Source organism: Octopus sinensis, linkage group LG6 (assembly GCF_006345805.1).
Source record: "Octopus sinensis linkage group LG6, ASM634580v1, whole genome shotgun sequence".
NCBI lineage: Eukaryota > Metazoa > Mollusca > Cephalopoda > Octopoda > Octopodidae > Octopus > Octopus sinensis.
Window position 1 is genome coordinate 45,483,034 of NC_043002.1, and position 15,115 is coordinate 45,498,148.

At 39.0% G+C, this 15,115-nt stretch overlaps 2 protein-coding genes across 2 annotated transcripts in view; one reads left to right on the plus strand and one right to left on the minus strand.

Moving 5' to 3' along the window:
- LOC115213147 (cleavage and polyadenylation specificity factor subunit 1) overlaps nucleotides 1-640 on the minus strand; it is a 106,770-nt gene extending 106,130 nt beyond the window's left edge. Inside the window, exon 1 of the mRNA XM_029782081.2 lies at nucleotides 574-640. The gene's annotated coding sequence lies outside the window, so the exon portion shown is untranslated. The remainder of the gene's footprint in view (nucleotides 1-573) is intronic.
- An 8,321-nt stretch (nucleotides 641-8,961) lies between these two features.
- LOC118763904 overlaps nucleotides 8,962-15,115 on the plus strand; it is a 39,509-nt gene continuing 33,355 nt past the window's right edge. The window contains exons 1-2 of the mRNA XM_036503859.1: nucleotides 8,962-9,089; nucleotides 13,610-13,736. Coding sequence (XP_036359752.1) covers nucleotides 13,664-13,736 — 73 coding nt within the window. The 5' untranslated portion in view covers nucleotides 8,962-9,089; nucleotides 13,610-13,663. The remainder of the gene's footprint in view (nucleotides 9,090-13,609; nucleotides 13,737-15,115) is intronic.

Consider the following 15,115-nt stretch of genomic DNA (forward strand, 5'->3'; position numbering starts at 1 on the left):
TAAAAATCTCGTGTATATTCTACAAAATTTAAGTTTAATACTAATCCAGAAAAGTGATGCCGGTATTGTTTTTCATTTTTTTATTAAGTGCTTTATTAGTAAATACAAGCTTAAAGTATTGGGGTGCATTATATAACGATTATATCCATAGCATCCAGGATTATATAAAAACAAAAATTACTGAATTTATTTTTAAGAAGTTAAAAAAGGGTTCTTAGTTTTGTTTTAAATTGTGGAAGTAAAGAAGACTTACTACATATAGCTGTCAGTAGATGATAAATGAAAGACAATACCTGAATACGAGAAAGAATAGTCGATATTCGGAGCGAAAAAAAAGTCTTACAATAAAGTCGGAAAATAAAGTCTTATAGAGGTTTCATAATATAGTCTGTATTAAGTTAGAACTGAATCTTTTATGAAAAATCCCCTCAAACAAAATTAAATTAAGCAATATCCTTATAAAGTTATGCTATATAAGATAATGCAAATTGCTGAATTTGGCATCAGAGATAGTCTAAGATAGCTTATTATAATGTGACTAAAGAACAACAATGAGGAACAGAACATTATTACCTAAACATAGAGAAAAGACATCCTATAATAAATACGGCGCCATTTTCAATGTTCTAAAGGCGAAGAGAAGGTTGCTATTTAGAAAATATACAACTTTTAATACTAATTTCACCAAATTATTTTAACGCTATAAAATCCTGTATAAGAAAATAAAAATCAAATGTTTATAGATTGCATAGTTTATCTTTGATATATCAATAATATAACGTACAAAACTAGCTCTATATACGGGTAGCTTTACATTTTAGTTTCGTACACACATGTGACTGCAGTTTATACTGTTATTAGGGTTTGACTGTTTGAATTTTGTCTGTGAGTCTTTTATTATCGTTTAACATGTGCACTTATATATTTGATATCTTTTTACTTGCCTTTATTTTAGTACTAACCAGTTCTCACTTCTTTCTAATGAAGTTGTCACTAATATAACTAACAATAATAAGCGGTATGAATTTTTAAATATCTCCCTTCTCGAATTCTTTTAATTATTTCTTTTTTTTTTTAAACGGTGGACGGAGTTCTAGTTTTAATGTATTGTACATCAGATATTCAGGATCTACAGCAGCTATTTTTCTTGATCTGAAACTTTTACAAACCACATGATTTCGGATTCAGTCCCACTGCGCGGCAAGTGTCTTTCTACTTTAGCCCCGAGCCGACCAGGGCCTTGCGAGTAGATTTGGTATATAGTAACTGAAAGAAAAACCATCGTCTATATATATGGGTGGGTGTGTGTGTATAGATATAACAATTGTAAATTTATGAAGGTAATAAAGCCTATTATTTCTTCACGAAGAAATAGTGGCAATGAAATGGCAATAATATTCATGCTCCTCCCAACGACATTATCGACTTAAATCGAAACTAGCTTGTGAAATAAAACCACCAAGCACTTAGGTTCAGTACACTATGGCGCAGATGTAACTGTTTAAGAAGCTCGTCTTGCAACAACTTGGTTTCAAGTTCAGTCCCACTGCGTAACATTTTAGGCAAGTGTCTTCTACTGTACCCCCGCTAACTAATGCTTTGCGAATTAATTTGGTAAGAGGAAACTATGTGTAACACCCTTCCATCTTTTCGCCGCTTGGTTTGTTTATGTCCCCGTTATGTAGCAGTTCGGAAAAGACCGATAAAATGGGTATCAGCCTTTAAAGAAAATAAGTACTAAAGTTGATTTGTTCGACTAAACCCTTTCAGGGCGGTGCCCTAATCAACCTCGTTTCTTTGTTGTCGCCTTTAATACTTCTACGGTAAGCTTCTACATGATCGCTCACCTTACTAAAATGGTAGATCGAATTCTACTTTAAACACGCTATATAACCCCTCAAAACTTTTATTTTTAGGAATTTTTAGAAAACTTTTGCGAATTAGTGTTCTACACGCGGGAAATCCTATGGTTATCTAAAAACCAAAAAAAAAAAGATTTTCTGTGTGATTTAAGGGCTATGTAGCTGTTATTGTTAGCATATCTCACGACCATCTGATACCCTCGTTCGCTTGGACTTAATCAAAATATTCGAACTGTCCATATTTTAAACTGATTATAATAAAAACATTCGAAAATTAAAAATCTTTTTCGTAATCGTATGAATTCCTGTGTTGAACACAAATGCATTAAAATTTTCTGAAAATTCCAAAAAACAAGGTTATGTGGGGTGCTTAAAGAATAATTCCACCTAAAGGTATTCCGACTGTGGTCTTTCCGTCTTTAAGAAAGCTACTAATGGCTGAGAACCCTAAATAATCTGAATATTTGTGCTTTAACCCTTTAGTGTTCTGATTATTCTATCAAACATAATGTTTATTGATTCCCATTGATTTGAATTAATCATGCATTATCTCATATCTTCAAGATCTTGATGGTGCAATTACTTAATGTAGAATAACATTGTAGGGTAGGTGTGAGAGCCTGGATCTGATCAGTCTGAACATAAAACAGATTAGATATTTTGGCCGGATATGGCCGGTTTAAATGAGAATATAGTGTTAACCTCACAGCGGCCCCTGTGTTATTTTGATACATGCTTTCACCCCCTCCCCCGCATTAATTTTGAAAGATAATGTTGGAACAATGCTGCATAAATCTCATAATTAACCTAATTCAAACAGGATTTTGAGATTTAGTGAAGGACATTTGAAATTCAAACCCCTTGACAAAGGTAAAAACTTTTGGAAATATTTTTTTTTATATTATCAGCATGGTATAATTTGAGAAAAATGAGACCCACTTTGATTTTACTGCATAGCTTGCAGTTTTCCAATGCCATTCACATTTGTAGGATAAAGTGGAGGGTAAATTACCAATTTCCTACTATTACTGGCAGATCAAGCTTCTGCGTATTGATTCCTTGAAGACTTACATCCAAACTTTACGGTTGCAGTCTTGAAATGCAATTTTAGAATTAACTTACATCACCCCAGTTCTGAAAATATTTCCTACTTATTGCTCCTTTGCTATTTCAGAGGGATTTACATATAAATCCCACTGGGCCGTTGCGCCTCCACTGGGCAATGGCCCAGTGGTTAGGGCAGCGGACTCGCGGTCGGAGGATCGCGGTTTCGATTCCCAGACCGGGCGTTGTGAGTGTTTATTGAGCGAAAACACCTAAAGCTCCACGAGGCTCCGGCAGGGGATGGTGGTGATCCCTGCTGTACTCTTTCACCACAACTTTCTCTCACTCTTCCTGTTTCTGTTGTACCTGTATTTCAAGGGGCCGGCCTTGTCACTCTCTGTGTCACGCTGAATATCCCCGAGAACTACGTTAAGGGTACACGTGTCTGTGGAGTGCTCAGCCACTTACACGTTAATTTCATGAGCAGGCTGTTCCGTTGATTCGGATCAACCGGAACCCTCATCGTCGTAACCGATGGAGTGCTTCCAATCCAATCCCACAGATAAATATTGTGCTAAATTGTATTTTACTACATAAAATCTTTAGTGAACTGTACTCAACGGTGTGATTCTAGGTTCCGCTGTGCAGCACTTTGTACAACTGCTTTCTACCATAACCTCATGTTGACCAATGTTCATTAATGGAATATGGTAGGCGGAAACCAGGAAAACCCAACATGTTTAGCTACATTTCTTTATTATTAGCATGAGAGCCTCACTCTTTTACTTGTTTCAGTCATTTGACTGCGGCCATGCTGGAGCACCGCCTTTAGTCGAGCGAATCGACCCCGGGACTTATTCTTTGTAAGCCCAGTACTTATTCTATCGGTCTCTTTTGCCGAACCGCTAAGTGACGGGGGCGTAAACACACCAGCATCGGTTGTCAAGCAATGCTAGGGGTACAAACACACACACACATACATATATATATATATATATACGACAGGCTTCTTTTCAGTTTCCGTCTACCAAATCCACTCACAAGGCATTGGACGGCCCGGGGCTATAGCAGAAGACACTTGCCCAAGATGTCACACAGTGGGACTGAACCCGGAACCATGTGGTTGGTTAGCAAGCTACTTACCGCACAGCCACTCCTGCGCCTTGTATTTGTTTCTGTTAAGGAGCATAAATAAGGTGAACTTAGCCAGCAATAAACTGCAATGGATAAAAAGGGTACCAGAATAAGTGAGGGTAGTTTGATTCAAATGATGGCGGACCAAATTCCTATAGAGTTTGCTTAGGCCCTTTACACTGCCAAAATCAACTTTTCCTTTAATTCTTCTGGGATTAAGACAAAGTACCACTCGAGTACTAAGGTCTATATGACATCCTCGTCATGGCTGTGTGGTAAAAAGTTTGCTACCCAACCACATGGTCCTGGATTCAGTCCCACTGCATGGAACCTTGGGCAAGTGTCTTTTACTACAGCCTCGGGCTTACCAAAGCCTTGTGAGTGGATTTGGTAGATAGTAACTCAGTTTTTTTTTTTTGTGTCTGTGTTTGTCTGTCACAACCAGTGTTGGTTTGTTGATGTCCATGCAACTTAACAATTCAGCAAAAGAGACCAATAGAATAAGTATTCATTCCACTAAAAACTCTTCGAGGCAGTGCCTCACCATAGCCACAGTCTAATGACTGAAAAAAGTTTTAAAAAAAGCATAAAAAGTCAGTGGAATTGTTTTGTATTAGAAGAATATGTCTAAAATCTGGAAGACAGGGTAGAGTTTTAAAATCCCTCTCTCCTGAAGTCCTATATCTCATGAAAAAGAACAGAGTATGCCAGTGGGGGAGCATTAATGTAAAAACTTGAAATTTTTTGAGTATCATAATTTCCGTTTTTGAAATACAAGTGTATTGAAAAAATAAAAGACCAAAACCCACCCCTTTCATTTCCTGTAAGATATGAGACTTTCTAGAACTCTTACCTGTTACATATTAGGGTTTGTAGAATATCCTGGATATCAGTTGAATTTTTAGAACATTTCAACTAAGACTTCTTGAAGCCCAATATGGCCACAGTCAAGCAACTGAAACCAATGAAAGAGTACTAACTTGTTTTGTTAATAAAAACTTGTTTCAATTGTTACTTATTGTTCTTTTTTTTTTTCTAACATTTTTAATTCAGTTTTCTGAGTTTAAAAAAATCTCTTGTTGAATTGTTGAAAGATTATGGGATTTCTTGAACATGTTAAAATGAAATGCAGATGAGTTTAAAAGCTTCCTGAAAGTTGAATGAAGTTGGGCAGGTGTGGATATTTGAAACTTGGGATTTATAATTTTGGAACAGAATAGCTGTTCCACATTATTAGAAATTTCTGGGGTTTTTTTTTTTTTTTTTTTTGTGAGCGGTGGGTCCAGATTATTTTTAGTATCCCATATTTCAAAGCAATGGGAGGAGGCCTTTAAAAAAAATGAATCTTTTTAAATCTGTTTTTCAAATGTCTTGCCCCACCCAATCATTTTTCAGAACAGCCAGCCACCTTTAATTGTGATAGTCAGTGAAGTGAGCAGGGTTTTTTTTTTTTTTTATGCAAATGTCTTTTAGACTGTGATGAAAGAAAAATAATCATTTTAGTGGTGGCTATTGTTTTGAAGGCTTGATGGTAGGATCAGACATTTGAAAAATATGCATGCTCCACTAACTGTGTAATGTTAGTTTTCACCAGCATCATTTAATGTCCACCTTCCAAGCTGGTATGGGTTGGACAGTTTGATAGTATTTGGCAAGTCAGAAGACTGCACCAGGCTCTACTGTTGGCTTTGATATAGTTTCTATGGCTGGATGCCCTTCCTAATGCCAACCACTTTACAGAGGGTATTGGGTGCTTTTTTTGCATGGCACCAGCAGCAATAAAGTCACCAAGTAACTTGCAACACAAAAGCCCTGAACTGTCATCATCATTGTTTAACGTCCGCTTTCCATGCTAGCATGGGTTGGACGATTTGACAGGTCTGGTGAACCAGATGGCTGCACCAGGCTCCAATCTGATCTGGCAGAGTTTCTACAGCTGGATGCCCTTCCTAACGCCAACCACTCCAAGAGTGTAGTGGGTGCTTTTACGTGCCACCGGCACGAGAGCCAGTCAGGTGGTACTGGAAACGGCCACGCTCAAATGGTACTTTTTATGTGCCACCTGCACAGAAGCCTGTCCAGTGGTACTGGCAACAACCTTGCTCAAATTTTTTTTTACGTGCCACCAGCATGGAGGTCAGTTTGTTGCTCTGGCAACAATCACGCTCGTATGGTATTCTTAGCGCTCCACTAACAACAGATGCCAGTCATCAAACTTGTTTTCGATTTCACTTGCCTCAACAGGTCTTGGCAAGCAGAGTTTAGTGGGGGGAATATTATTGAGGGAAGTGGATTTGTGCCATGTGATGAGAAGTTACAGTATGATTTGAGGGACAGAAATAAGTGTCTTGCAATAGAGGAAATGCTATCCCAGTTAGAAAGAGAGAGAGAGAGGGTAGTGAAGATGTGATGGGATGTACACTAAGTTACAAGGAGATAAGTTGTACAGAGAGTTAGAGTGCATGGTTAGTGCAAATGAATAAGAAATTTGGTAAAAGGGGAATTGACTGCAATGCAAAAGAGAGGGTACTGATACAGATGTAATGTCACTGGAAAGGGACAAGTGGATAAAGCAGTATCAGATGAAATGAATCTGTTGAGAAGAAAGAAATGGTAAGGGCTGATCTAAGGATATTGAACCCCATGAAGCTGTGCTGAAGAAGACATCCATCCCATGGAAGTATCAGATATAAAAAAAATGATGATGCCAAAAATGTAACCCAAGTAAATCCAAAGATCTATCCTTTGGTCACACAACAGTGTTCATAACAAAAGAAAGTATTTACTTCTCTTGACTAAAAAACATTGATGCGGACACAGGCATGGCTTTGTAGTTAAGAAGCTTGCATCACAATTATATCATTCTGAGTCTCATGCCACATTACTGCACCTTGAATTAACTCGCACAACTGCATGGAAACCCATCAGTTACATTGTGTAACCCTTTAGCATTTAAACTTGCCATATCCAGCTCAAACTAATATCCAACCTATTTTATGTTAAAGCCAACCAGATCTGGTCTCTCACACTTTGACTACAATGTCATTGTAAAAATAAACAAGGTGCAGGGGTGACTGTGTGGTAAGTAGCTTGCTTACAAGCTACATACTTCGAGGTTCAGTCCCACTGCATGGCACCTTGAGCAAGTGTCTTCTGCCTCAAGTCAACCTTGGGAGTGGATTTGGTAGACGGAAACTGAAAGAAGCCCGTCATATATATGTATATGTTTGTCCCCCCCCCCACATCGCTTGACAACCGATGGTGGTGTGTTTACATCCCTGTCACTTAGTGGTTCGGCAAGAGAGACTGATAGAATAAGTACTGAGGTCGATTTGTACGACTAAAGGCAGTGCTCCAGCATAGCCACAGTCAAATGACTGAAACAAATAAAAGAAAGAAATCACTGAAATCTCAAAGTTACAAGATAATGCACGATTAATTCAAAACAATGTGAATAAATAAGCATTCACATTTAACAGTGTAATCTAAATGTTAAAAGGTTAAAACCACTACCTGGCCCTTAACCCTTTCATTACCAACCCGGCTGAAACTGGCTCTGGCTTTGAGTATAAATGTCTTGTTTTCATAAGTTTTGAATTAAAATCTTCCACCAAACCTCAGTCACAATTTATGTTCCTAACATTAGCTTAATGATAACTAAGTTATTTTATTAAATTCCTTGTTATATTTAAAGTAATTGAAAGAAACACAGAGCATCTCCAAACAAGTACAGTAACGAAAGGGTTAAATGACTTTAGTAGTTTCAGCCAGCTCTGTTGTAAACATTGAAGTCAGGTTTGTAGTTAAGGACTTCCTCTCCCCAATCATGGAGATCCTACATGAGTACTTCCTTCTCTTCATTATTATCATCATCGTCATTTAACGTCTGCTTTCCATGCTGGCATGGGTTGGACAGTTTGAAGACTGCACCAGGCTCCAATCTGATCTGGCAAAGTTTCTACAGCGGATGCCTTTTCCAACGCCAACCACTCCGAGAATGTAGTGGGTGCTTTAACGTGCCACTGGCACGAGAGCTGGCATTGACCACGCTCAAATGGTGCTTTCTACATGCCACCAACACAGGAGCCAGTCAAGCAACGCTGGCAACAACCACACTGAAATGGTGCTTTTTGCGTGCCAACAGCACAGTATCCAGTCAGGCGGCACTAGCAACAATCGCGCTTGAATGGTTCTTTTAATGTTCTACTGGCACGAGTGCCAGTCAGGCGGTACTGTCATCGGCCATGACAACAAGTTGCAAACTGAGATTATTGCCCAATAATTGAAGAGTACTCTTAAATGGGCTGGTTATGCAGCACTGGTATAGGCCATGGTTATGGTCTCACTTGGCTTGCCGGGTCTTCTCAAGCACAGTATACCTCCAAAGGTCTTGGTTGCTTGTCATTGCCTCAGACAGGCCCAATGTTCGAAGGTCATTTTTGGCCACCTCATCCCAGGTCTACCTCTTCCACAGGTTCCCCCAACTGCTAGGGTGTGACACTTTTTCACACAGCTGTCCTCATCCATTTGCAACACATGACCATACCAGCGCAGTCACTTCTCTTGCACACCACATTAGATGCTTCTTAAGTCCAACTTTTCCCTCAGAGTGCTTACACTGTCATGTATGCACCCCGACATTACACATCCAGCGGAGCATACTAGCTTCATTCCTTGCAAGCTTACGCATGTCCTCAGCAGTCACAGCAAGCAATAAATAATAAAACCAACAAACAAATCTTTTGATCATGTTTTAAGGATCCTCTGGAAAGAAGATAGTACAGTTGATATTAAAAATTATGAAAGGAAAATATGGATTGCCAATAGAACTAAGATAAGTCTTTATTATGAATTTTTAAAAAACTGATGTCCTCTCCAAATCATTTGGAGCACTATAAAGGACTTTATGCAGTGAATCTAGGGAGGTTTCATTTGTATGACTACTGCTGCATTCTCCCAGTTCTTGGGATTGGTTTAGTTCTGCAATCAAATAAGCAATCCTAAATTCTAGATAACATTTAAATTCAACAGTGAACTAGGTCTTGTGAAGTAAGTATTTAGCCTGTAGTTTTGCCAAACAATGTCCTACTCCACACACAATTGTAATAACAAGTTCAGACATTTTAAAGTAAAAAATATTTTGAAATAGTTGGGGAGGAATATGTATATTGTAAGCAAAATTTTTTATTGAACTATTCTGTTATGAATAAATGTTTACATTTCATGCTTTTTTAAACTTTTCTCTTCATGCAAGTTTTAACTGACATTCTAACTAAAAGTATGTTTTTTTATACTCTGAATGAAAGAAAACTTGTACAGAAATATCATGTCATTACTAGAAGAGTGTCACAATTCAAATACCTAGTTATTAATGATGTCTTTTTTTCTTTTTTACATTAACTTGCTGGGTCTGGAGGAAAAGGCAATTTTCCTAGACCAGTGAGATTGATGCAGGAAGTGAATTCTAGAGCTCTGATATTCTGGTAAGAAAGAAGAAAGCATAATGACTTGTGTGGGTGCCTGGAGGTAGTTAAGAACCACAAGGTTAATGAGAAGAGGAGAGACAAGAATGCTAAAGTGGAGGTGACAAGCCATTATATGTTGCAGTAGAAAAGACCAGAGACTGGAGAATACAAGTGACTTTATGCTATTCAGTCGGGTGTCCTTTTTCCAAATGTAGTCCAGGATGTCTGTGTCTGCAGTTGTAGTGCCACCCCAAATGTGAGAGCAATACCCCACTGGCTATCACCTGAGCGTTTATAGAGAATAAATAATTATTGTTGGGGGCTGAAATATCTTCTGGTCCTAAAGAGCAAGACCAATCATTGGGATATGGTCCTAGTTATGTTACAGATGTGATAGGGTGACCCAACAATTAGTGATTTTTAAGGATTCTAACTTAATGCTACTCAAGATTAAGTGGAGCGTGTTATGATGAGTAGTGTTTGTGTTGCTGTAGAAAGAGACAAGATTGGCATATCCCCATCAGAGAAGGTTTATGCTCATATCAGTGTGTTTGTGAGCATGAGTGTCAGGTGCATGTAGATATATATATATGGTTGGAAGAATGAAGGGTAGTGTCATCTGCAAATGGTTGAGCATTGATACACGTGGTGGTAAGTCATTGATGTGTAGTAAGAAGAGAATAGGAGACAAAACCAAATCCTGGAGCATGCCAAAGTCAAGAGAATGAGAGGCAGAACGAGTTCCATCAGCACAGTGATAGTTAAATCTGACGATAGAAAGCTATCAATCCTAGAAATAAGAGATAGGTAGAACATATAGGCAGAAAGTTTCAATAGGATATTTGCATACCAAATACAGTTTAAAGATCTGCTGATATTGAGAGCAATAACATTGTTTTCACCAAATTCCTCCAAAGCAAGAATTCACTGACGGATCACAGAAGAAAGTAGATGGCCACAGGATTTGGCTTTATGGAAGTTGGACTAAACATTAAGGAAAGAGAGGTTCAAAATGATGGAGAATATCACTAATGATTGTCTTCTTCACCTTAGAGACATTAGAAGTGAGTGCAATAGGGTCTCAGAGGTTACCTTTCTTAGGAATGAAACATACTGTAGCATGTTTCCAAGTATTAAGGTACAGGGTGACCAAAAAAAAAAACAACCCATAAAAATTTTATCAAATCCTACAGAGTTCCAGCAAATTTCTTGACATTTGCCAGACTTAAACTTCGGTCTGTGTACGATCGTTTCCTTTACATAAAAGTTATGTTCTTTTCAAAGTATGCTCCAAATGGTCTCTGCGACATTGGAGATATCTCATGCAAAATTGTCAATTACTCAAACACATTTCTCTTTAGGGATTTCCCCGATTTCTGCTTTGATTGCTGCCTACAGTTCACTAATCATTTTAAGGTTGTTCTGGTAAGCATTATCCTTGAGATACCCCCACAGATAAAATACTGGGGGGTTCAATTCCGGTGAATGCAGGCTAGGAAGTCGTTTGATGCGTGGGGGTGGCACCTTCTTGCAGGAACCACTGTTCATCTCGATCTGTCCTTCTGTGTCATCCCTGTGATACCCAAAACTTCCTCAGCACTGCTACATAGTGCTCTGTATTCACCGTTTGAGTTCTCATTTTCGTCTTTGAACTAATATGGGCCGATGATGCCATGTTTAGAGATTGCTACTCATGGTGTGCACTTTGTTGAGTGTAACGACCTCTCAAACACTTCCTCTGGTGTGGATGTACCCCAATAAACTTTATTTTTGCTGTTTATATGTCCTGACAGCAAAAAGTGTGCTTTGTCAGAGAACCAAACACGATCCAAGAAGTCTGGATTGTCTTCGACTATCTCACAAAATCATTCACACATGGTTATGTGTTTTTCTATGTCTGCCTTTGTAAGTTTTTGCTTTATTTGGATCTGATAAGGATACAAATGAAGATCTGATTTAAGAACATGCCTCAAAGACTCTTGAGAGATTCTCAATGTTATCAAAGTGATTTCTTTGGGCTCCGCCCCACCAAGTCCCATACAGCATCAATGTTTCTTTCTGTTCTAGCACTCACCCTTTGACAGAATAAGTGTCTCTCAGACCTTTAAAAATAAGATTTTGCACAGTCCCGTACTCTCTGAATTTCTGAACCCAGTCAAAAATTCTACTTTTTGATGGAGCATGATAACACCAAAACTGTCTGAAAATTTGTTTGCACTGCAGTGTATGATATGTTGGCGAAATAAGCCTCCAGGCAAAATGTCTTTTCTTTTGTTGAAGGATGTCTTATGTGTTTGCTTAGTAATAACATCTACTCTGGAGTGCAATGTTTGAGGACAATGGAAAGGACACTATCAGGAATACTTCTGCATTTGATGTGTATGCAAGGTAGTGGATCTGAAGGGCAGGGAAGAGTTAGAATTTGAAAGATACCAAATGTGTATGATGTGGACTTGACTGCATAAGTGGGCCATGAAGGCAGAAGTTTTTTCCTTAGAGGTATTGCTCACAGAGCCATTGTTTTTATGAAGCAGAGAGAAAAAAGATTCTGCAAAGTTGGTGGGAATCTTTTTGGCCAGATTTCAAATTCAGATAATAACCTTACAGTTGTTGTATTGCTAGGTAAATGTCACCCAGTTTTGGCATGCATGTGTGTTTCATCAGATATTCATCGAAATCGAAATTGAACCAATCCTATGACTAGCACCTGGCAGATGCCAGGGCCCTGGGACTGGAGGTACGTAAAAAGCACTATCCGAATTGTGGCCAATGCCAGCGCCGCCTCGACTGGCACGTGAAAAGCACCATCCGAATCGTAGCCGAAGCCAGTGCTGCCTCGACTGGCTTCCATAAAATGCACCATCCGAATTGTGGCTGATGCCAGCGCCGCCTCGACTGGCTTCCGTGTCGGTGGCACGTAAAAAGCACCATCCGAATCGTAGCCGAAGCCAGTGCCGCCTTGACTGGCTTCCATAAAATGCACCAATCCGACCGTGGCCGATGCTAGCCTCGCCTGGCACCAGTGCAGGTGGCACGTAAAAAGCACCCACTACACTCACGGAGTGGTTGGCGTTAGGAAGGGCATCCAGCTGTAGAAACTTTGCCAGATAAGACCGGAGCCTGGTGCAGCCTTCTGGCTTCCCAGATCCCCGGTCGAACCGTCCAACCCATGCTAGCATGGAGAACGGACGTTAAACAATGATGATGATTATAGGTCTTGCTTTTTTGCCTGAACAACTTCAGCGTAACTGGGAACTTGGGACATTAGGTTTTAGCTGTATGCAGAATGTAGAGGGATACGCCTAGAAGGATAGCTTAGTCACCCACTTATCTGTTTCTGATAGGTCAGGAGTGAAGCACATTTGCTTCACTGGCAGAACCTCGATCCAGTCAGCTAAGTTGAAGTACCATATAGTACAGGACATAGGTGGTGTTGTGATGGGTAATTGCAATAAGGTAGTAGTCATATAATGCAGTAAGTGTGTAAATGTTTATAATTTGGTGTAGATTAGGTTTAGAGATGAGAAAAGAAACTCAAGGGTTGTTGGCTACATCAAGAGGTGCCAATCTTTAATTGTAGAGGGAACATGTGGAAGGGGAAGACATGGGACAAAGTAGTGAGAAAGGATCTATAAATGGGACTCTTGTGAAGACATGTCAAGCTAAGTAAAAGCATGGCTCGTCCCCTGCAACCCTCTCCAGATGAGCATCCCTAATCTCACAGGCTTGTAGGTGCTTGTGCCACATAAAAAGCATCCATACCAGTACTGTGTAAAAGCACCCAGTACATTCTGTAAAGTGGTTGATGCTAGGAAGGGCATCCAGCCACAGAAACCATGCCCAAAAAGACGGAGCCTGAACAGCCCTTCAGCTAGTCAGCTCCTGTTCAACCCATGCCAGCATGGAAAATGGATGTTAAATGATGATGTAGGGAGTGAGAAAAATTGAAGTGAATTTAGGATTGCAGAAGACTCAGCTTTTACACTGACAGCATCAGTATGGGGTGAGGTTATGGTAGAAGACACCAATAGTGCTGCAATGTTTAGATACACATTATTAGAATGCTTATGTGTAGTTGTACTATCTTTTTTGGGTTTTTTTCAGCACCCACAAAAATCAATTCACAAAAAACTCAGTGATATTAAGATCAAAGTGACCATGGACAACATGTCTGAAATCATGATGGCTACTGATCAAATCATTCCAGAATCTGATCTTTTAAACAAGTTTGGTGAGTTAGATTGATGCAAATAATGAGAAATCTAATGCACATTTCTGTCAAGTAATATTAAACAAATATCTATCTTTCTCTTCTTTCCATATTTCTAGCTTTCGTTCTCACATCTCTTTGTGTTACCTTCATCTTGTGTCTCTACTGTAATCACTACTAAAATCTCCATTCGTAAAATTGCTAACTGAACAGCAAAGTAAACACATGCTCAGAGTTTCATAGCATTATGTGACCAATGGATCACTGCAATAATTTATTGTATAATGAACATTGAGGCAATACAGGCATGTTGTTTTCTCTGCAATCCAGTTAACCCTTTTTATAAAGGGATCATGATATATCAGAAGTTCTGCATCTGTGGGTTACTTCCAGCCATTCAACCCACTACCTACATGTAATCTATTTACTTGAACTAGGGTTACACAAGAAGATATACTATATTTTTATAGGTGATTTCTAGAAGAATTTAACAAGTTAAATTATCATGACAAGTGAAGAATCTAATAAGGGAAAAGAATGATAATGTGGTAGTTTTGTTTGACTATATGACACTATTCTTTTCTACTCTAGGCACAGGGCCTGAAATTTTGGAGGATTGTGCCAGTCGATTAGATCAACCCCAGGACGCAACTGGTACTTAATTTATCGACCCCGAAAGGATGAAAGGCACAGTTGACCTCAGCTAAATTTGAACTCAGAACGTAACGGCAGACGAAATACCACTAAGCATTTCGCCTGGTCTGTTAACCTTTCTGCCAGCTCAACGCCTTCTATATGACACTACTCACTCTCAGATAAATGGCAAGGATGCAAAACATGAGGTTCTTCATTCATCATGACACTAAATTCTTTGAACTCTTCTATGGACTTATTGTTTCTAACTCAGACTATCACCAATTTCTGTGCATTCCAGAATTTACTTTGTTGCACAATTTAGTCTAGAGTGTTTAACATGTTAACCAACTGCTCATATACATAACTTTATATATTCTATAAGAACTGTTTTGAAAATCTGTTTAATTCTACAGTGATATTTTTATTCTTTGGTATTGTGCATTGTCTGTCATAAGCTTGTGTGCTCATTACTTAAGCCCTTCATTTCTTATGGAGCATAGCCATCAACAACTTTTCTCCATTATTCTCAACTCTATGCTACCAGGGCCACTCCCTCAATATGGGGCTGGTGACATCCCTGAGGTTTTGAATTATCATTGATGCTTCTGTAACTTTACATTTTTCTAAGTAGGGTTGTTGGTCCTATACAAACCCATTTTTACCTCTGAGAAGAGGTGGTCCATATTAGTCTGACCTCCCTCCTGTGATTTGACCAGCGTAGGAGGCCCTACCAGAAGCTTGTACTCTGTTGACCTAGCTCTCAG